At 41.7% G+C, this 23,123-nt stretch overlaps 2 protein-coding genes across 10 annotated transcripts in view; one reads left to right on the top strand and one right to left on the bottom strand.

The window, feature by feature from the left end:
* Positions 1 to 16,897, top strand: part of ERMP1 (endoplasmic reticulum metallopeptidase 1) — a 55,533-nt gene extending 38,636 nt beyond the window's left edge. For 2 of the 3 annotated variants that reach the window (XM_008255080.4, XM_002708102.5), the window contains exons 11-15: positions 2,724 to 2,876; positions 5,158 to 5,360; positions 5,895 to 6,010; positions 14,420 to 14,583; positions 14,698 to 16,897. In XM_008255080.4, the coding sequence (XP_008253302.1) occupies positions 2,724 to 2,876; positions 5,158 to 5,360; positions 5,895 to 6,010; positions 14,420 to 14,583; positions 14,698 to 14,862 (801 nt within the window). In that variant the 3' untranslated portion in view covers positions 14,863 to 16,897. The remainder of the gene's footprint in view (positions 1 to 2,723; positions 2,877 to 5,157; positions 5,361 to 5,894; positions 6,011 to 14,419; positions 14,584 to 14,697) is intronic. The other variant, XM_070051825.1, reaches the window with a different exon arrangement.
* Positions 2,724 to 23,123, bottom strand: part of RIC1 (RIC1 homolog, RAB6A GEF complex partner 1) — a 185,700-nt gene continuing 165,300 nt past the window's right edge. For all 7 annotated transcript variants that reach the window (XM_070051800.1, XM_070051792.1, XM_008255104.4 and 4 more), the window contains one exon: positions 2,724 to 22,981. In XM_070051800.1, the coding sequence (XP_069907901.1) occupies positions 22,693 to 22,981 (289 nt within the window). In that variant the 3' untranslated portion in view covers positions 2,724 to 22,692. The remainder of the gene's footprint in view (positions 22,982 to 23,123) is intronic.

Here is a 23,123-nt window from a genome sequence, read left to right as displayed (position 1 = left end):
AGTAACCGGGACTAGAACCCGGCGCCCATTTGGGATGCTGGCACTGCAGGCGGAGGATTAACCAAGTGAGCCACGGCGCTGGCCCCAAGCCCCTATACTTTTTAAGATAATGATTCTATCTTTACTGATACTGGTAGAGATGTATGGAAAGTTCTAAAATGCTCTGTTACCTGTAGGTCTTATTTCTTTTGGATTTAATGTTAACCTTTAAATCCCCTCTTTAATAGATAAATATTTGTTGATAGATTTGCCGTAGTAAGGATTAAAGGAGATAATGGTTGATCCGTAGATTGGGTTTGAATTTAAAGTCACTTAAGTTATAAACTGCCCCCACCCGTATTTATTAAATTATAGTCATGAAGGGAAGCTGTTGATGCCCATAAAAGGTGGCTAAAATGTGGGATTTGAATTAAGTCCCATTTATTACTTGTAAGGGGGGGGGGCACAATGAACCCTGAAAGCTTTTATCATGGAAATGTAAAACGACCCCAAAGGATGGAAATTGTGGAAGTCAGGAGTGTATTATTATTTTGTTTTTTAAGATTTATTTTTATTTATTTGAAAAACAGAGTTACAGAGAGAGGCAGAGACAGAGTTCTTCCATCCGCTGGTTCATTCCCTAGATGGCTGCAATGGCCAGAGCTGCTCTTATCCGAAGCCAGGAGCTTCTTCCAGGTCTCCCACGTGGGTGCAGGGGCCCAAGGACTTGGGCCATCTTCTACTGCCTTCCCAGGCCATAACAGAGAGCTGGATTGGAAGTGGAGCAGCCAGGACAAGAACTGGCGCCCATATGGATGCCAGCACTTCAGACCAGAGCGTTAACCCGGTGTGCCACAGTGCTGGCCCCAGAGTTTATTATTTTCTGAATTACATCTTATCGGTAAGCTTTGGAAGAGAAGAGGGCCTCTTGGAATGCTTTAAAAAACTTTATAAAGGCCGGTGCTGTGGCTCACTAGGCTAATCCTCCGCCTGCGGCGCCAGCACCCTGGGTTCTAGTCCCAGTTGGGGCACTGGATTCTGTCCTGGTTGCCCCTCTTCCAGGCCAGCTCTTTGCTGTGGCCCGGGAGTGCAGTGGAGGATGGCCCAAGTACTTGGGCCCTGCACCCACATGGGAGACCAGGAGAAGCACCTGGCTCCTGGCTTCGGATCAGCGCAGTGCGCCAGCCGAAGAGCACTGGCCTCAGCAGCCACTGGGGGGTGAACCAACGACAAAGGAAGACCTTTCTCTCTGTCTCTCTCACTGTCCACTCTGCCTGTAAAAACAAACAAACAACAAAACCCTTTTTTTTTTTTTTGACAGGCAGAGTGGACAGTGAGAGAGAGAGACAGAGAGAAAGGTCTTCCTTTGCCGTTGGTTCACCTTCCAATGGCTGCCGCGGGCGGCGCGCTGCGGCCGGCGCACCGCGCTGATCCGATGGCAGGAGCCAGGATCCAGGTGCTTTTCCTGGTCTCCCATGGGGTGCAGGGCCCAAGCACCTGGGCCATCCTCCACTGCACTCCCTGGCCACAGCAGAGAGCTGGCCTGGAAGGGGGGCAACCGGGACAGAATCCGGAGCCCCAACCGGGACTAGAACCCAGTGTGCCGGCGCCGCTAGGCGGAGGATTAGCCTAGTGAGCCGCGGCACCAGCCTAGAAAACCCTTTATTAAATAATAGTAATTATTTCTAATGGGAAGCAGGTCTGCTTTTGGATGTCAGGGTATCATTCTCTCCATCATTGTCTTAGGAGTAGCAGTGTTAAAGATGGTGGCTTAGTAACAGAGTGAGACTGCTCTTGGTGATGGGGAATTGAACCACAGCATATACTTTGGAGAACTTTTATTCCTTAAGGATGTTTGCTATATTATTATTAATAATAATTCAATATGTTTGCTACAAAGTAATTGTCAAGTGATCAATTACCAGGTTTCCTGGGGACACTGTTTGCTGGGCTGTCAGGGATCTACTGAGTGAGAACTGAAATGGGACATGTGGGGAGTGAGCCAGTGGATTGGGAGATCTCTGTCATCTGTCCGTCTGCCTTTCAAATTAACAAACACAAATTTAGAAAACTAAGTATACTTAGGGTTTTCTAGATGGCAGCCTTGAGACTGAAGCATCCACTTGCTATCCCAGTTTAGATTTGTTAGGATTACGTTGGCACTGGTTCACTAGTCCCCTCGCCTGAAGGGACAGTGTTACCTGGCAGTGCAGTTTTTCTTAATATGCAGGTCCACAGGCAGTGTTGAAGGAGCATCTAAATCCTGGTTTAGCTGAATGTTAACATTTGACACATAACAACATTAGAATTTTATTACAATAGATTTCCTTAATATCTCTGGTTATGTACTGAAAGCCTGATGTCACTGCAGTTGAAGGGTATCTGCTGCGTGGTGTTTACTACAGCAGGGCACTGACAGAATCAGAAGTAAAATAAGGTCCTGGTTTGGCTGTTGATAGATCCACACCCTCTGTTCCCTTTCCTGATTGGGCCCAGGGACTCGGTGCTCGACTTCATTTCCCCTTTTGCTTTCTGGCCTCCTGTCCAAAGGCACGGCCCTGGCCTGCTGGGGCATCTGCCATTCATCGGGCTCTGACTTGTGATGGAAATTCCCTTGAATTCATGCTTTGTGTGTTGGGTGTTGGGTTATGATAAATATTCTTCCCTGCCAGATAATACCTGCTGAAAAATAAGTCAATGTGAAACATGGATGATTTGGTAAATTTTTTGGTTTTGTTTTGTAGATTAACTTCATCTACCTTGCCAAAAGCACCAAAAAAACCATGCTGTCTTTAACTCTGGTGTGTGCAGTTACGTTCCTCTTGGTTTGCAGTGGAACTTTTTTCCCATATTCCTCCAGTCCTGCCAGTCCAAAGCCAAAGAGGGTGTTCCTTCAGGTAAGGAAGAGCCAGCTCAGCTGAGCTGTCTGAGGTTCAGGAAAGGAGAAGCTTGAATGTGCACCGGTGTAGCCAGCTCTGCTGACTGCTGCTGCTGCCCTGGTTCACTGTATTCACTGTGTGTGTGGGGTGGGGGGGGGACAATGAGAAAGGCTGGTTATCAAGGGCATTCTTAGCAGCTGGACGGTGTAGTTCTCCCAGAGATGGAACTGGACATGTTCACATGTTTTTGTACTGTAGAAATGATCAAACTTCAGTGTGTGGGAAACAGTCTGTATCAGGGAATGATGAGCTGTTAGAAAAAGTGTCAGAATGTCTACAAACCAAACCAAGTTCTGAACTGCAAACTGGCAAAGTGTTTATTTGAAAATGGTAGTAACATTGATTTCAAGTAACATTCAAATATGTGATAATGGAAATATAGTATCTTAGAAATGGATTAGTAAGAGATTTAGAACTTCCTTTTGCTTTCAGTTTGTCTCTAAACTTTTCAGAGTTGGTGCCGTTAGAGCTGTAAGCCTCATTTCCAGTCATCTCTGTTGGAGATGTGGAGAGAGGCCCACTGTTTCTTGTTTGTTGTCCTAAGGGATATATGATGATAAATTTCTAACTTCAAAAGCTTTTAGCGAGGAAAAGTTTTTAGGACTCTTAGTGTGTTTTCAGTGACATGCTAATTTTAATAATCCTGTTAACAGTATTTAAGAAAAACCTAGTTTTTTATTTTTAAAGATTTATTTCTGAGGCAGGTACTAGCATCCTATATGGGCACCAGCTTATGTCCCGGCTGCTCCTCTTCCAATTCAGCCCTTGGCTGTGGCCTGGGAGAGCAGTACAGGACCACCCAAGTGCTGGGGAGATCCCGAAGAAGCTCCTGCCTCTGGGTTGGCCCAGCTCTGGCCTTTGTGGCCATTTGGGGAGTGAACCAGTGGACTGAAAATCTTTGTCTGTCTCCCCCTCTTTTTTTTTTTTTTTTGACAGGCAGAGTGGACAGAGACACAGAGAGAAAGGTCTTCCTTTTCCATTGGTTCACCCCACAATGGCTGCTGCAGCCAGCACACCACGCTGATCTGAAGCCAGGAGCCAGGTGCTTCCCCTGGTCTCCCATGCAGGTGCAGGGTCCAAGCACTTGGGCCGTCCTCCACTGCACTCCCGGGCCACAGCAGAGAGCTGGACTGGAAGAGGAGCGACCAGGACAGAATCCAGCGCATGGACCGGGACTAGAACCCGGGGTGCCGGTGTCGCAGGCGAAGGATTAGCCTATTGAGCTGCGGTGCTGGCCCCCCTCTCTCTAACTCTACCTCTCAAGTAAATAAATCTTAAAAAAAAAATTTATTTGAAGAGCAGAGTTAGAACCAGATAGAGAGAGAGATTTTCCATCTGCTGGTTCACTACCCTAATGGCTGCAGCAGCTGGGTCTTGAACGGGCACCCATATGGGATGCCAGCGTCACAGGCAGAGGCTTAACCTATGCCACAAGGCTGGCCCAGAGCTGTTTTAATTTTAAAAAGTCCTGTTCTAATTCGTCTAGGGGTTCTTTTTTCCCCCTGTGCTACAAGTTGGCAAATTTTTCCTTTAAAGGGCAAGGAAACAACATGTTCAGTTTGTACCTATACAGTCCGTGCCACTTCTACTGTTTTAGAGCAGAAGGAGGCACAGAGAATACCTAAAGGCAATCTGCTATGTTTCAATGAAGAAACAGCGGGTGACACCTGTCGGCTACCGTCGCCAGGCCCTGCCCTGTGTAATCATTGTTCATCTCCTGTTTGCTATTCTTCAGGGTGGTTTCTGCTAATAAAACTATCCTAAATGAAGCACAGTGCCTTTCACAGCATTCTGTTAGGCACAAGGCTGTCACTTAGTGGTGAGCTGTGATCCTGGTTTTCTTGGCATATGAAATAGCTTCATGGAACACACTGGAAGGGAAGCGTGTGTATATGTCTGTATGTGCTTGGGGGTTTTATTTTAAATCTTCAGATAAGGGGAGTTCTGACATGTATGTTGTTTAAATCCAAAGTAGCAGATTTTGAAAAGTTTTTATATGAAATTTAAATTCTCATAAATATGTACATTAGATACAATGAAACAACCATGCATATATCCATTGACCATTTGAAAGAAGGAATGCCTGTACTACCTTAGAAATCCCGAGTATCCCCCTTCTGTTGTCCCACGTCCACCTTCTTTGTTGGCATTTAGTCATACTCATTCATTTTTGCCAATCTAGGGTAGGGATGTAGGTGAACTGGTTGACACAACAGTTGGTTATCAATCTTATTTTCAGCACGTGACTAGAGTATTTCATGACCTGGAAGGAAAAGTAGTTAGACGAGACTCTGGAATATGGATTAATGGTTTTGATTACACTGGCATGTCGCATATAACGCCACACATCCCTGAGATCAATGACACCATCCGCGCTCACTGTGAGGAGGACGCGCCCCTCTGTGGTTTCCCTTGGTATCTGCCGGTGCACTTTCTGATCAGGTAGGTTCACTACTTTCCTCCTTCACCAGGGGATTCGTTTGTTCTCAGGTCTTACCACAGTATCAGTATTGTTTAAACTGTTACCCTTGACATACAAGGACTTTTTTTCTATCACTACAGAATTTCCATTTCTTTAGTGGAATAAAGCACTCAAAAGAGTAGCTTCGTTTGCCAAATTTAAAAACTCTTTCCTGTAGAAATATGAGCAGTTAAAAATGGTCATCTTCCCAAAGTAACAGCTAGCAATTAAAAATCTATCTCAAATTGTATTGTTTTTTGAAAGTTTTTTAAAGGTTTGACAGTAAAGAATTGAATAAGAAAGAAGGATGGGTAGTGGAATTAAGGTCACCTAGGTAAACCACTGTATTCTTAACACAGGAAGTATTTACTACACAATAACCTGGGTTTCATAGGAATTGGCATCAGAATTTATTTTCATACCCCAGAATGTGTTCACATATTCTGAACACTCCCATTAATTGTTGTTATGAATTGATAAGGCATCCTAACTAGTGATGCTAACTTTTCAAATAGGAAAAACTGGTATCTTCCTGCCCCAGAAGTTTCTCCGAGAAATCCTGCTCATTTCAGACTTATATCCAAAGAACAGACACCTTGGGATTCTGTAAAGTTGACTTTTGAAGCAACAGGTAAGTCATATGACCATTTTTTTCCTCTCCTTCCACTTTTTAATTACATGTGTTTCTCTCAAATATATCAAAGGCAAGCACATCAAGAAGAGCTTACAATGTTTCTAAAAGCAATTAAAACTTGTTATGATTTCTTAAAACAAATTTAATAGATTGAATTTTTCAGAGCAGTTTAGAAAAAGTGAGCAAAAAGTACAACCTGGCTAAAGGCTTACTGATTTTATTGGCTTTTTCCAAGAACTGCTTTTGGTTTAGTTGATTTTTTTTTTTTTTTTTTTTTTTGACAGGCGGAGTGGACAGTGAGAGTGGGAGAGAGAGAGAGAGAAAGGTCTTCCTTTGCCGATGGTTCACCCTCCAATGGCCGGCGCGGCCGGCGCGCTGCGGCCGGCGCACCGCGCTGATCCGATGGCAGGAGCCAGGATCCAGGTGCTTTTCCTGGTCTCCCATGGGGTGCAGGGCCCAAGCACCTGGGCCATCCTCCACTGCACTCCCTGGCCACAGCAGAGGGCTGGCCCTGGAAGAGGGGCAACCGGGACAGAATCCGGCGCCCCAACCGGGACTAGAACCCGGTGTGCCGGTGCCGCTAGGCGGAGGATTAGCCTAGTGAGCCGCGGCGCCGGCCGATTTTTTTTTTCTACTGAGTCCTGTTTCAAGTGGTTTCTGCTCTAGTTTTATTATCTTTTTCACTCTACTTTGGATTTAACTTGTTCTTTTTCTATGATTTGCTAAAGTAAAAACAGATTATTGATTTTTGGGTCACTTTTTCTAATACACTCATTGAGTGCTGTAAATTTCCTTCTATGTGCGCTCCATCTCACAAATTGATTAAGTTGTACTTTAATTTTAATTTATTTTTTTTTTTTAATTTCCCAGTTGTTTGGGCCCATGTGTAAGTTTAGAAATAGGTTCTTTAATCTCCAAATACATGGAGATTTCCTGCCCCCGCCTTTTTTTTGACATGCAGAGAGGACGACACACATATACAGGAAAGAGACTGAGAAAAGGAAAACTTCCCATCGACTGGTTCACTCCCCAAATGTCCACCTATAGTGGCTGGGCCAAAACCAGGAGCTGGGAAATCGATCCAGGTTTCCTACATGAGTGGCCGGAATCCCGTCACTCGGGTTATCATTGCTACTTCCCGGGGTCTGCGTTAGCAGGAAGCTGGAATCGGGAGCCAGAATATGATACTGAATCCAAGTATTCACATAAGGGACTGCAGGTATTTTAACTGCTAAGCTAAGTGCCTACCCCATAGCTTTTTTTTTTTTTTAATACTAATTTGATTGTGGCTTGAATTTTAGCATATTTTCCTGATTTTTATTCAAAATTTGCTAAGTTTTGCTGTATGGTACAGAGTGTGGTCTCCTGGTGTGCATATTCCAGGTGATCTTAAACAATGTGTACGCTTCTGATGATGATTCTATGAATGTCACTTATATCCAGTTGATCAGTTCAACTGTATTCTTACTACTTCTCTGCCTGTTGTATTTGCTGATTACTGATGGAGGGGTGTTGAAGTCACCAACTTTAACTGTGAATTTGCCGACTGCTCCTTCAGTTGGAGGTGTTTTTGTCTCAACTTCTGTGGTCTGGAGTGAGGGCCATACATAGAGAGGATTGCAGCATCTTAGAGAACTGCCACTTTATCACTAAATAAAGCCCCTCTTTGTCCCTGGTAATATTCTTTCCTCTGAAGTCTGACTTATCTAAAATTAATTCACTTCTCAAGTTTTCTTATGATTGATGTCAGCATGGTATATCTTTCTCCATCCATCCGTTTAGTTTTTATCTATATGTATCTTGGGGCAGTGTTGTCACAGAGTGGGATAAGCCACGGCCTGCAACACCTGTATCCCACATAAGTCCTTGCTGCTCCTTTCTGATCTAACCCCCCTCCCCCCATATGCATCTAGGAAAGCAGCAGAAGGTAGCCCAAGTGCTTGGCCCTGCCACTCAATTAGGGGACCCAAATGGTGAGGCTTTGTCCTGGCCCAGTCTGGGCTGTTGTAGCCATCCGGGGAGTGAACAGTGGATGGAAGCCCGCCCCCCACACCTCCATACCTCTGCCTTTCCAATAAATCTTTTACAACATATAAGAACCTATATGTCTTAAATTTAAAAATGTTTCTTGTAAGTATGCAGTTGGGTCTTATTTTATTGCACATGCTGACCATTTATTTTAAATGTTTATTTGAAAGGCAGAGTGACAGAGGGAGAGTTGGAGAAAGATCTTCCATCTGCTGGCTCATACTACAAATGGCCGCAGCAGCCGGCACTGGGCCAGGCCAAAGCCAGGATCTACATCTGGGTCCCCCAATGTGGGTGGCAGTGGCCTAAGTACGTGGGCCAGCTTCTGCTTTCCCAGGTGTGTTTGCATGGTGTTAGATCAGAAGTACAGTGGTTGGGACTGGAACCTGTCCTTTGATATGGGATGCTAACATCACAGGCAGTGGCTTAACCCACTGTACCACAATGCAAGGCCCCTACTTCACGTTGCATTTAGAACATTGATGTTTTGGCCGGCGCTGCGGCTCACTAGGCTAATCCTCCACCTTGTGGCGCCAGCACACCGGGTTCTAGTTCCGGTTGGGGCGCCGGATTCTGTCCGGTTGCCCCTCTTCCAGGCCAGCTCTCTGCTGTGGCCAGGGAGTGCAGTGGAGGATGGCCCAAGTGCTTGGGCCCTGCACCCCATGGGAGACCAGGAGAAGTACCTGGCTCCTGCCATTGGATTAGCGCGGTGCACCGGCCACAGCGGCCATTGGAGGGTGAACCAACGGCAAAAGGAAGATCTTTCTCTCTCTCTCTCTCTCTCACTGTCCACTCTACCTGTCAAAACAAACAAACAAACAAACAAAAACATTGATGTTCAAAGTGACTTATGATGCAGTTGGATTATATGCCATATTTGTTACTATTTTCTCTTTGTTGCCGTTGTTCCTGTTTTTGTCTTCCATTTTTCTGCCATTTTTGGGTTTTTAAAAATTAAGTATAGGAGACCCAGAAAAAGCCCCTGGCTTCTGGCTTTGGCTTGGCCCATCTCTGGCTGTCACACCCATGTGGAGAGAGAACCAGTAGAGGAAGATTTCTCTCTCTCCCCCTATTACTCTTTCAAATAAATAAAACTTAAAAAAAAAAGTATTTACTTGGGCCATGCGTCATCTGCTGCCTGCCAGGTACATTAGCAGGAAGCCAGTCTGGAAGAAGTGGAGGCAGGACTCTATTCCAGGCACTCTGATGTGGGATGTGGGCATCCCAAGTGGTAGCTGAACTTCCATGAAACTGCCTACTTATGTGCTTTTTCTTTTCAGGTTTATTTTACTTACTTGAAAGGAAGAGTTACAGAGGGAGGGAGAGGGAGAGCTGCCATCTGCTGGTTCATTCCCTGAATTGCCACAATGTTCAGGGAGTGGCCAGCCAAGCCGAAGATGGGAGTTTCCTCCTCATTTCCCATGTTGGTGCAGGGGCCCAAGCACTTGGGCCATTCTTTGCTGCTTTCCCGGGAATATTAGCAGGGAGCTGGATCAGAAGTTGAGCAAGTGAGATGTAAACTGGAGCCCATAAGGGATGCCAGCACTGTCGGGGAAGCACTGCCACAATGCAGGCCCCGCCCCTGTACTTTTAATTGGATATTTAAAATATTTATTTTCTCTTCATTTACTTTTTACTAAAAAACTTTTCTTAGTGAGTGGTTGCCTTAGACTTTGCAGTTTACAACTAATCCAAGCCTACTTTCCAATAACACATACTGCTTCACAGGTAGTGTGACTACTTTATAAAAACAAAATAATCCTAATTTCTCCCCTTTCCCATCCCTTGTATTGTCACTGTCATTCATTTCACTTGTACATAAGCATGTGTGTATGTGTAGAAACATACATGTATACATAATCACACACACTGTTGCTATTATTTTGAGCAACCTGTTATCTATTAGATCACCTAATTAAAAAACCTGAAACTTTTTCCATCACAAACTCCTCTTCCACTGCTTTTTCTGTTTTACTTTTCTGAAAGAATACCTATTGCCATGAGTTTTGCTCTTCTTAGAACAATTTAAATTATACAAGTTTCTTGTATTGCATATATAGATTTAGGAACATGATATTCTCCCCCCCCCCCAACCCTTATTGTTCCTCTCTCTCCAATTCCCACTCTTATTTTTACAAAGATCTATTTTCAGTTCACTTAATGATCGTTAGGTTAACCCTAAGTAAAGAGTTCCACAAATAGTATGAAGAAACTGTTTCAGTCTTTGTCTCAACTGTCCAAGTTTCTTTTTTTTAAACAACTTGAAATCTTTACTTAGTATAATCTTCTGTATATAAAGTTAATTGAAAATAGATCTTAGTAAAAAAAAAAAAAAAAGAGGAGGAGGAAGCATAGAGGGAATAGTGGAGCTGTGGGAGGGCGGGCGGATTTGGTGGGAAGAAACACTATGCTGCTAAAGTTGTATTTATGAAATGCATGAAGTTTGTATTCCTTAAATGAAAGGTTTTTCTGGGGGCAGGAGAGGACAAAACACTGTTCCTCAGCAGAAGAGACAAGGGCTGTAAACAATCATCGAATCTCAAAATGTCCATTTTACTCCAATACATTACATTTTAGGTACTCTATTAAATAGTGACCCCAGATCAGGGAAAGCATGATGTCTTTTTGGGATTGGCTTTATTTAACTAAGTATAATGTTTTCCAGTTGCATCCATTTTGTTGCAAGTGATTACTGTAACAAAAAAAAGAAGAAATTGAATAGTGCGCTGTAGTGTAGTTTCTTTATCCTGTCATCAGTTGGTGGACATCTGGGTTGATTCCATATCTTAGCTATTGAGAATTGAGCTGCAGTGAATATGGGGGTACAGGTAAACAAAAAGAAATCAGCATATAAAAGTTAAGTTCTCAGGACTGGGATGACTGGATCATATGGAAGGTCTATATTAAGCTTTCTGAACTATGTCCATACTGCCTTCCACAGTGGCTAGACCAGTTTAGACTCCCAGCAATAGTGGATTAGGGCACCTTTTTTCCTATATCCTCTCCAGCATTTTTTGATTTGTGTATGAGAGCCATTCTAACTAGGATGAGGTGAAACCTCACTGTGGTTTTGATTTGCATTTCCCTGATGGCTAGTGATCCTGAGAATTTTCTCAAATGTCTGGCCATTTGAATTTCCTCTTTTTAAAAATGCCTGTTCAAGTCCTTTGCCCATTTCCTAACTGGATTGTTTTGTTGAGTTTGTTGAGCTTTATAGATTCTGGGTTTATTCCTTTACCAGTTGCACAGTTTGCAAATAATTTCTCCCTTCTGTCTGTTGCTTCTTTACTTCGCAGTGTTTCTCCGCAGTGCACAAACTTCTCAGTTTGATGTAACCACATTTGTCCATTTTGGTTTTGATGGCCTGTGCTTCTGGGGCCTTTCCCAAGAAGTCTTTTCCTATGCCAATGTCTTGAAGAGTTTCTCCAATGTTCTCTAGTAATTTGATGATACCAGGTCATAGATTTAGGTATCTGATCCATTCTGAGTGGATTTTTGTCTAAAGTGTCAGGTAGGGGTCTAGTTTCATACATCTGTATGTGGAGATTGTTTTCCTGTTAACACTGCTTAAAAGATTTCGTCACTTCACTTTGTTCTCCCTTTTTCACCGATCAGTCTTACCTAAAACTTACTACCTTCCAGATGGAGGTTGTTTTGCTGTTTCGGGGGTGAGCATTTGCTGCAGTATTAAGAGGCTGTTTGGGGTGCTTGCTTCCTATGTTTGAGTGCCAGGTTTCAAGTTCTGGGCTCTTTCCATTTCCAGCTTCCTGACCAAGGGAGGTAGCAGGTGATGGCTTGGGTGCTTGGATTCCTGCTACCTTTGTGGGAGTCCATTTCCAGGCTTCTGTTCCTGGCCCAATCCTGGCTATTGTGGACAAAGGTTTATATTTGTTATCTCTTATTGAAGTCAACCTATTTCTATGTCAGCTTTTATTGCTTTTTAAGTTATTTGAAAGGCAGAGCTAGGGAGAGATAGAGTGCTTTCATCCACTGGTTCACTCCTCAAATGGCTGCAATGGCAAAGGGCCTGGCCAGGTGGAAGCCAGGAGCTTCTTCGTGGTCTCCCACATGGGTGAAGGTGTCCAAACACTTGGGCCATCTTCCACTGCTTTCCCAAGTGCATTAGTAGGGAGGTGGATCAGAAGTGGAGCAGTTCAAATTGGCGCCCATGTGAGATGTTGGCATTACAGGACATGGATTAACCTGGTATGCCACAACACTGGCCCCTGAATGTAAAATTATTAATGGTGATAAATTATAAACAGTAAGGAACTTTATGGTCTATTCAGAAAAATGTTAGTGCTGGGCCAGGTTAGGTTGAAGCCAGGAACCTGCTAAACTGTTGCAGGAGGTAGCTTAACCTGCTACACCACAATGGCCTGTGTTAGTTCCCGCCGAGTAGCCGATACTACAGTTTGCTTATTCACTTTTCCTTTCCCCCTCTGGTTTCCTCTGCCATATAACAATTGTACCTTTGTCTTCCACTCTCACCTTGATGTTTGGAAATACATTTGGATATACTGAAAATCCTTCACTTGGGGGTCAGCGTTGTGGCACAGTGGGTAAAGCAGCTGCCTGCGACACCAATATCCCATATGGGCACCAATTTAATTCCCGGCTGCTCCACTTCCAATCCAGCTCCCTGCTAATGCACCTGGGAAAGCAGCAGCAGATGGCCCAACCCTGCCTGGCCATTGCCATTTAGGGAATGATCCAGCAGATGAAAAGATCAGTATCTCCCTGTAACTCTGACTTTGAAATAAATAAATATATGTATGTATTTATTTTTTTTTAAACACAGATTTGAGAGGCAGAGTTAGAGAGGGAGAGGCAGAGATCTTCACCTGCTGGTTCACAACAGCCACAATAGCTGCTTCTGGCTCTCTCACGTGGGTGCAGGTGCCCAAGCACTAGCGCAGTCTTGTACTGTGGCTGTATAATATATCTCCTCTTTTATCTTTTTTTCAACGTTATCGCCCAAGTGACCAAAGATACCCCCCCCCCCTTCTTTTTAGCTTTCTCTCTCTCTCAGCAGCTTTGTTTTTGAAGACTGACAGATTTCAAGTGGTGTCTGGACACCAGTATTTTCCGATGTACCATAAACTTATTTGCCTACTATTGCTTGCCACAAAGCCTTGCAGCAACAGGAGGGTGGAAATGAACATAAGAACCTGATAATTAAAAATTTATGGGTATTTTAATTTTGGTGTTATATGTTCATATTAGGCTGAGGGTTATAATTTTTGTTTCATTTTGTTTTGCCAGCCCATGCTGTCACTTTCCTGGAAGTCCCCAAAGACTGAATTGTTAGAACTGTGCTGAAGTTTGCTCTGCTCTGTAAAGGGAACAGACAGCAAGCAAACAACTTGTAAGGGTTACATAGCAACTGAAAATTGTAACCGTCTTCACTAGTCTACTCAGTACTTTTATAGCACTAACAACTTTTTCAACACTTCAACTACTTTACAGGTGAAGAAATTCTGACTCAGATTATGTGAATTCTTTTATTTATTTGAAAGGCGGAGCTACAGAGAGGGAGGGAGAGATAGATCTACCTTCTTCTGGTTCATTCCCCAAATGGATGCAGTGGCCAGGGCTGGGCCAGGTCAAAGCCAGGAGCTTCCTTTGGGTCTTGCACATGAGTGCAGGTGCACAAGGACTTGGGCCATCTCATACTGTTTTCCTGGGCATGCTAACAGAGAGCTTGACTGGAAGTGGAGCTGCTGGAAATTGAACTGGCACCCATATGGAATGCTGGTGCTGCAGGCGATGGCTTAACCCATTATGCCTCAATGCTGACCCTGAGTATTTTGGCCAGGTACATTAGCAGGAATCTGGATCAGAAGTGAAGTAGCTGGAGCATCAGATAGCATTGCTGTCACAGATGTCAACTTCACCTACTATACCACAATGCTGGCCCCCAAGTGAATTCCTAATGCATGTAGCAATTGCATGATAGGACAACTTAATTTAGGCTTTCTCAGGTAGCTTCTCTGACTTTTCTGCTGTGGTTCTTGGTTTAACCTTCATACAGGGTGAATGTCCAAACTGATCAATTTTTATGTATTTGGTAGGTATGAAGAGACTAAAAAGAACTTTGTGGAATGATAATTAAAATATTAGATTACTTTGGTATAACGCTTTTGTGATCCATGCATACCATGGGTCTTCACAAAGTTCCTAGACAATGTGTATTATGGAGAAGCTATACATGAATTTTTTAAGCAACCAAAGTTAACTTTTTTAATTCTATTTTTTCTACAAGTTTTTTGAAGTACCCTCATATTTAAAGTGCTACAAGGCTACAATGGGGTGAGTTGCTTTTCTTACTAATACGTTTTAAAAGAATAACTGTTCTTTTTTCCTCTTATCTTACAGGACCAAGCCATATGTCCTTCTACGTCCGAGCTCATAAAGGGTCAACACTGTCTCAGTGGTCTCTTGGCAATGGCACACCGGTCACGAGTAAAGGAGGGGACTACTTTGTATTTTATTCCCATGGACTCCGGGCTTCTGCATGGCAGTTCTGGATAGAAGTGCAGGTGCGAGTTTTCCAAAATTCCTTGTTTCCTTGGCCAGGTTCCCTGGTGGTTATTCAGCGGGAACCGTGAGTTTACCTTTCTAGTGTTGGAGAACTAACTGATTTTCTCTGGCAGGGCCCAGAGGAACAGCCTGAAGGAATGGTCACTGTGGCCATCGCTGCCCACTATCTATCTGGGGAAGACAAGAGATCCCTGTCACTGGATGCTCTGAAGGAGAGGTTCCCAGATTGGTCGTTTCCTTCTGCCTGGGTGTGCACCTACAATGTCTTTGTGTTTTAGTCTTGGGGATGAGCTCTAAGTACATGCCCAGTGGATACTCCATGTGACACAGTTTCTCCCTATGTTACGTGGATGTTTGTAACGTAAGTCAATGAGTTTAATGCACATATGTTTGAAGAGCTTTTTTGGTTAACACTTTTCAGGGCCAAGCACTGTAATGGTTAAGCTGTGAGACATGCATGGCCTTTTTGACACTTGAAAATGCCAGTTTTCTGGCACTTAAGCACATGTGGGTATTGCCACTGTCATTGTATATGACCTTAAGGACAAAAGCCAACAACCACTTTAGTAGCTGTCCTTCTAGGAAGGAAACATGTAAACCATCAGACCATTCTCAGTGGGACTTGTCATTTCCAGTTAGAGCAAGACCCTCTGTTAGGACAAGGATGGTGGGTAAAACACCCTTCACTACGGTGATGATTCCCCTCGAGATCTAACTCCATAGGTCAGTAGAAAGTGGCTGTCGTAAGGACGGGGGAAGCACTGCACCTGAGAGCTGTTTCTTCAGGCAACCTCTCTCTCTGTCTCGAAGCCTGGACCTGATGGGGTGCTGTATGCTGGGGTTAACACAAGTGTCTTGACTAGTGGTCACTGAAATCCACTCAGGCTGTTTACCCCTGAAACTATCCATTTGATTGGTTGCGTTACCTTTCCCTAAGGAATTTCATACTTTTTTTTTTGGTTTTTAGTATTTGTGCAAGTACATGACCCTAACTTCCTTAGAGCACTGAACTGCCACTGTGGTTATTGTGGGGTAGGAGGAGAGTGGTTGGGATAAGGTGACAATTTTCTAAGTATTTATTCTGTTTTGTAGGAGTCTTTTTACACTGATGACCTAGGCCCTTTGTGCTTGCCAGCCAGGTGAATAGAGTAGTGTCTCAGTAAGTTACGGCACCGTAGACTGGCTTTCCTGACACGTGAGACTGTTCTGGAATAAGCCCACTGTACCCAGAGTTGCTGGTGTTCAGACCCTGCATAATCACAGTGCTGACGCTTTTCAGTTTGAAAGGCATTAACTCATTAGTTGCATAGGCAAAAGAAAGTTGAAAGAAAAGGTACAGCAAAGAAGACGAAAGCAAGGTTTACATTTTTGGGGAGCTAAGGGAATATGCAGAATGCTCGCTGAAAAGTGGTCCCCTCAGATCTCAACGGAAAGCTGCACAGTGTGTATGATGTGCTTTCTTAATCACGCTCATCTTGCCTAATTTGTGACTCCCTAAAGACTGGGCTCATGCAGGCAGAGCTGAATGGTAAGGTGCATCAGTGACTTGACCTGGTAGAAATGCTGTATTGCTGGTAGTAAGTTGGTAAGAGTCACAGTTATAAAGAAAAGGAAAGAGTAATATATCAATGAATTTCAAAAGGCAGGCGTATTTTCTGTCCCTGTGGTTAATCTGAAATAGATTATTGAGGATCTTCTGTGAAAAAAAACTTTGGAGAGGATGTTGTTTTTTCATTGACAACCATGATTCTCCTTTGGGGTGGTTTCACTTATCTTCAGCATTTTCTAGCTTTGATATTGTGCTAACTAGTCTCAGGGCCAGGGTAACATCTTAGGTAGTTATTTTAGTATCGGAAATGGTCAAGTGATCACCATAAATATTATGGCGCTATTAGGAAGTACATTGTCATATCAGTAGGCTCTGTAATGAATGTTAGTTTTTTTTTTTTTTTTTTAAAGAGTATCTGAGCATTTGCATAACTTCTAAAAGGGTCTTTCCAAGCTCTATCAAATGCATTATGTTCTGCAGAAATAAATACAAGTAGCACAGTACTCCATATTCAGGGAAAATATGAAGAATTTACTTCCTTATGTTGATGTAAGAATGAGTGTCGCATGAAGTGTTTGTTTCCACAGTTTAGCAGAAGTAAACATAGGATTCCTTAAGATGTCACCACCGAGGGGGCCACAAGCCAGCCTGCTGACTCAGGAAGCTGTAGGAAGGATGATTGTATCTGTCCAATTCTGGTTTACTGCCTTGTTGAGGATTAATTGTTGCCTTACAATGTTACGGAAATAAACTTTTTAACATAATGGTTGGTATCTTTTTGATGTTCATTTACTTCATTTTTTTAACTGGGGATTGAATTTCACAGAAATGTACCATATTTAAAAATCTTAAATAATTAGCAATTGCTTTTTTCAAATGGAAAAGTTATTAAAGGTGCCCTCTTGCTAGTGGGTAGGGGAGAGGAGATTGCCTCTTAGTTACCATTGACCAAATGCAGTTTAATACAAGGTGAAGCAACAGAACAGCTTCTAAACATGCCTGTCTTTTCAGGGCCAATAAAACAGACATTTTCTCTTTATGGATTTATATACTGTAATACACACATTAAATCTTAAGAGCTGGAAAAGAATTTTCTTTGATCAAAGTCACCTATGAAAGACTGAACGCTTCCCCCTAAGAGCAGGAAGAGAAATGGGCATTTCTGATTCAACTGGTGGCTCTGTCTAGCCAGAGTACTATGGCAAATCAAAGACATCCACATTAGAAAGGAAGAGTTAAAACCTCCTCCAGTTGCAAACATGATATAAAACAAAACAAATTAAAGGCCTAAACAAATGGGAAAACATCTTATGCTACTTGGAAGACTTAAAATGGCAATATTCTCCAAATTGATTTATAGGTCAAATAGAACTTCCATCAAACTTGGTACAAGCTGATTCTAAAATTCAAATGGAATATAAGGGACCCAGAATAGCTAACCAAGCCTTAAAAATATGACTGATATTTCCAGAAAGTCCTATAAAGCTACAGTAATCCAAAAAAGCATAGTACTGGTAAAAGGACTTATAGATCATTACAGTGTGAGTACAATTAAGAGTTCAGAAATTAATACATACATTTATAGTCATCTTTAATGGGGAGAAATAATTCAGTATGTGGTGACTGATCGACTGTCCACATGTAAAAGACCCCTACATCATGCTATATATAAACATCAATTCAAAATGGATCAGAGACTTACATGTTAGAGCTACATTCATATTAGGTGGAGTGGTTAAGACATTGCTTGGGATACCTCACCCTGTATCAGAGGGCCTAGGTTCTGTCCCAGCTCCACTTCCTGCTTATGCACACGTGGGGAGGCAGTGGTGATGGCGTTGGTACTCGGGCTCTTACCACCTACATGGGAGACCGGATGGAACTCACAGCTTTGCTCTGGCTGTTGGAGGGATGTGGGGGAGTGGATTAATGGATGGAGGATCTATTTGTCTTTCGAGTAAATTCAAATAAACATGACCATGGGTACGACAATGGTTTTCTAGCTATAACACCAAAAGCACAAGCTATCAAAAAATACTTTGCCAGAATGAAGAATCTCAGTTTCAAGGGAAGCTGTCAAGAAAGCAAAAAGACAAGCCAACGAATGAAAAAGTGTTTACAAATCCTATGTATCTGATAATGGTCTAGTATCCAGAATGTAACTTTTTAAAATCAACAATAAAAAGAAACCACCTAACTGAAAAATGGTCAAAGTATGTGAATAGACATTTTTCTTCAGATAATCACATGAAAAGATGTTACATGGGCATTAGGGAACTGAAATTCTAAACTATAATGATATACCCATTTCACACATAACTTAGGCTATAACCAAAAAGTAACACTGGTACAAAACGGAAATGTTATCCTCTGCTAGTGGGAATGTTAGTGCAGGCACTTTGGAATTAAGTTCGGCATTTCCTTAAAAAAATCACTAACAAATGGCCTAGCAATTCCACTCCTGGAATCTAGAGATAACTGAAAACATATGTCCACACAGAAAAGTATACAAAAGTCCTACCTTATTCAGAGATACACTTCAATACATCAATAATGGATTCCTGAAACTGCAGATAGTATCAAGTACTATATATACTATGATTTATTTCTCTACTTAGCTACTCAAATTTATAAATTAGTCACAGAGTTAACAACTAATAAAGTAGACTAGTTCTAACAATATATTTTGGTAAAAGTTACTTAAAATTCCTGAAACTTTTCTATTGACTGGACCATGGTTGACCATGGGTAACAACCCCCTGATTGGCCGGGGTAGGAGGGGGAACATTACCGTATGTGACTGTTCATTGTAGTAGTATGCATTATAGTCAATGGAAGAAAACTCCACCTTCAACTGCTCAATGGATAAAAAGTGGTATATCTGTATAATGGAATATTTAACCTTAAAAACGGGAATTGGGGTGGGCACCTTTGCTCAGCAATTGGGAAGCCTGCATCCCATACTGAAATGCCTGAGTTTCAGTTCTGACTCCTAATTCTGGCTTCCTAATATGCACCCTTTGAGGCAGTACATAATGGCTCAGGTGGTTGAGCCCTTGTCATCCACGTTGGAAGACTTGGATCAAGTTCCTAGCTCTTGGCTTTGGACTGAACGGGCCTGGCCCTGGCTGTTGTGACATTTGGGAAGTGAACCACTAGACTGAGGAATTTGTCTCTCTGCCATTCAAATAAAAATAGAAAAGGAGTGGGAGGCTTGGTATTGTGGTACACAGGGTCAAGCTATTGCTCAGGATGCCTGCATCTCCTGTCAGAGTGCCGGTTCAAGTCCCAGCACCTCTGCTTCTGATCCAGCTTCCTGCTAATGCATCTTGGGATCCAGTAGATGGTAGCGCAAGTGCTTGGGCTCCTGCCAAATACATGGGAGACCCAGAGGAAGTCTTGGGCTCCTGGCTTCAGCATGGCCCAGCCCTGGCTATTGTAGGCATTTGGGGGAGTGAACCAAATGATGGAAGTAGATGGAAGATCACTCTCTTGCTGTGCTGTTAAGGTAGATGAAAATACTAAATATTAAAAACCAGTAGTGATGGACAAGGATGAATTTTGACAACATCATGCCAAATAAAAGAAACCAGACAGAAAAGACCATTTATATGATTATATAATTCTATTTATATGAAATATCCGGTATAGGTAGATCCAGAAGCAGAAAGCAGATTCAGAAATATATGAAAAGGGGAAAAAACCAAACTCCTTTTTAACCCCACCTATCAGAGATGATGCCTACTTGACTATACACCGACAGAAAATTATGATCTTTACCAAACAAAATTCTATATCACAAAATTATATCCTGAACATTTTTCCATGTCATTATTTTCTTCTGTTTTTCCAATATTCATCTGTCAGCTACCTACAGTATTGCCAACTCTTTGCTTTTCCCACTATACATTGATATATAATATTTAAATACATCTCTGAATTTCTAGTTACTTAAGAAAATCCTAAAAGGTGGAATTATAACATTAACATACTTTTGAGGCTTAAATACATACTTCTGCTGTTACCTGAGATGACAAATAAACAAAAGTTTGTGCAACAGTTTTTATTGCCCTTTACCAAGTTAAAAAAAAATACAAATTACAGAAGTAGCAACAAATTTAATTACAAGCAAATGTTGACTATACCCCTAAATGGTTTCTTTTGGTATCAGCAAATAATTCTCGGGAATCTACTAAACTTCAAATAGTTATACTTATTTAAATTCATTGGTTAAAATTATGGCTTTAAACAGTTGATATGTGAACCAAACCACACAGCAAAATAAAAATGAGTTTTTAAAATTAAAGTATATAATAAATGAATTATCAAAGAAAAAATGTAAACTTACCAAATTTCTTGCCTTGGGCCTATTTCTTAGTTGAAAAAAATTTTTTTTATTAGTAGAGGAAATGATTCATTCAAGGCCTAGACCACAGGAATAAAGTTAACTTGTTGGTGCCCTGCTTTCAAGAGTGTAAACTTGGCAGCACAGTGTTCATTTAGATACTTGAAAACATCACAGGGGTTTATAATGGTAAATCATTTTTATTGACTGAGTATTCACAACACACACACACAAGTAATGCTGGTTCTTCTCCCTAATGGACTAGGACAGGAGAAGAGATTTCAGTTTGTTTTCTTGCTGGATTGCATGTACTCATCGGGGAACCAGTATTTTCTATCTAAAGATTCCGGGAAAGGTGGTTTGAAGCAGGCTTAAATAAAAGTAGCACCAGAAGGACCAGGTACCAATAAAAATATATTCCATCTGTTCAGTTTTATTAAGTGAAATTATTGCACTTCTAATGTAAAAAGTAAATAACAGTAAATTCCCAAACTCAATAATTTTGAATAGTTTGATGAATTTGGAGCTAAACAATTCAAAATAGTTTGAGTTTCTCTTCAAAGGAAACCTGGCTAACACAACCAAACCTAGGTACTTACTTTAAAAAGCCAGGAGAGGACCAAATTTTGTTTCTAAACTAAATTGCACTGTGAGAAGAGAGGCTGTTTTACATAGTGGTACGAATTTGGTCCATATCAAATACATTGTTATTATAAAAATAAGTTTGTTTTTGTAAAAAATAACATTGCATTCCTTGTTCAAATTGCACAGTACAAACAAGCTATCTAAATTAATACTGTAATAAGGTAATTAGAATTACATACAGTGGATATGTGTTTAGTCTGAAGCAATTAAGGAATATGCAGTTCTGTTTTCATAATGTATGAAAACTAAAATTTAAGTCATCTACAAATACATAAAATACTTTTAAAGTTTACAATGAAGAATGCATTCTTTACATACTAATTTTAGTAGCCGTGATAATACAGGATTCAGCAGTCTATTTACATAAAAATCCATTTTTATTCAATTTACAAAAGCAATAAATAATAAACTATGTTAATTTGCACAAAATCTGTTCCATTTCATGATCATTGTGACCATTTTTGTTACTTTATGACCAATGAAGCCAATACACCTGTCTTCCTTTATGAAGACAGCTCATTTTTGTAAAGAAAAGCGAGCCCTGTTTTCATTCTTAAGAGTATAGTCATGCAGAATCTGGCATAAAACCTTAGAAATTATAATACAAGCACTAAAAATATGAGTAGTGCCTTTGGGTATATTTACACCAGAGTATTCACAAAAAAGAGACAGTTCTTTGATACAAAATAGTTTAGTGGTATCTGACAGCATAATTGGTAAGCATCCCTCAGACCTTTGCCCGCACTGATCTAGCAGGAATAAAGCTTGCTCAGACAGGCACATTAACTCATGGGTAAACAGCCTGCACTGATTCAGGACTGGGATTTAACAGGCTGGTAAAGCCAAGGAGAATGTCTCTCACACTGACACATCAAGGGTACTTGAAAACAGCTCATGAAAAATGGAACTAAAAGATGGGTTTATTTTGGTGCAAAGAATTTTAAAATCCACCAATATGTTATGATACTCAACTTCATGAACTTTTTGAAGATCCTGCATATTTTACACCAAAATAAAAGCCTTTTAACTCTGCTTTGAGCTTTTCGAAGTATCCTCACTGTGCCAGGGTAGGCATCTGTTCAGTAGGTCCAATTAGGGAGTCCAGTGAGCTCTGTCCAAGGCAGCAAAAAGGTAGCTCGAGTACCCGATGAGCTATCTATCGCAAGCACCTTAGCATTTATTTTTAAAAAGCAGTCTGGATACACACTCTACCAGAAAACGTATAAGAAGCTATAAGTAGTGAAAAAGTAAGCTCACCCCAGGCCAAACAATCCCTGTGGTTTAAGAGCTACCAACCTTTGAATAAAACCAAAATATTCTTATGTACATATGTACAGTATGTTTTATTACTTTCTAATGCAGCTTAAGAAATTTTTTTAAGAAAGATGCTTTATTTGATATCACATTTTTATGGAGTCAAAGAGATTTCTTATTTAAAATCTAATAATACTTTACCAAAGAGTCTCTGAGCTGGGTTCTCTTCCCCTTTAAATCATCCAACTAGGTCACAGTGTACTCAGTTGCATGCTGCTACTAATTAATACTGCCTGTCGTGATGACACCGCATTGTTAGGACACAGAACAGTCGTAAGTCCCATCCTGAAAAGGTTCTTCCTCCTGTGCCCGAGTCATGTCCTCCTCTTTGCGGCTGACCACACTGGTCCCCAAGATCTCGCCCTGGGGGATGCTTCCATGGCTGGAGGAGCTCCTGCTCTCCTCGGCCCGGGGGCTAGTCTGTTCAGGAGTCTTAGCCGCTGTGACTGGCTGGAAGGCATCAGGCTGAGCCTGTTCTTCTGTTATCTCACTGAGCTTCTGCAGTTGTGGCTTAATGACGTTTAAAAATGGCTTATATCCAGGGCTAAGCAGAGGGGAAAAACAATTAGTTCTCATCTTCAAAAGTCTTGGTCGAAAGTTATAGACCGACTAGTACTAAACACAGATACAATAAAGACAATGACAGATTCTGAGGGGAAGGAAGGAAGCACAAAAAGAGATAAGGA

This window comes from Oryctolagus cuniculus, chromosome 1, assembly GCF_964237555.1.
Source record: "Oryctolagus cuniculus chromosome 1, mOryCun1.1, whole genome shotgun sequence".
NCBI classification, from domain to species: domain Eukaryota; kingdom Metazoa; phylum Chordata; class Mammalia; order Lagomorpha; family Leporidae; genus Oryctolagus; species Oryctolagus cuniculus.
This window is presented reverse-complemented; position numbering and strand designations above follow the sequence as displayed.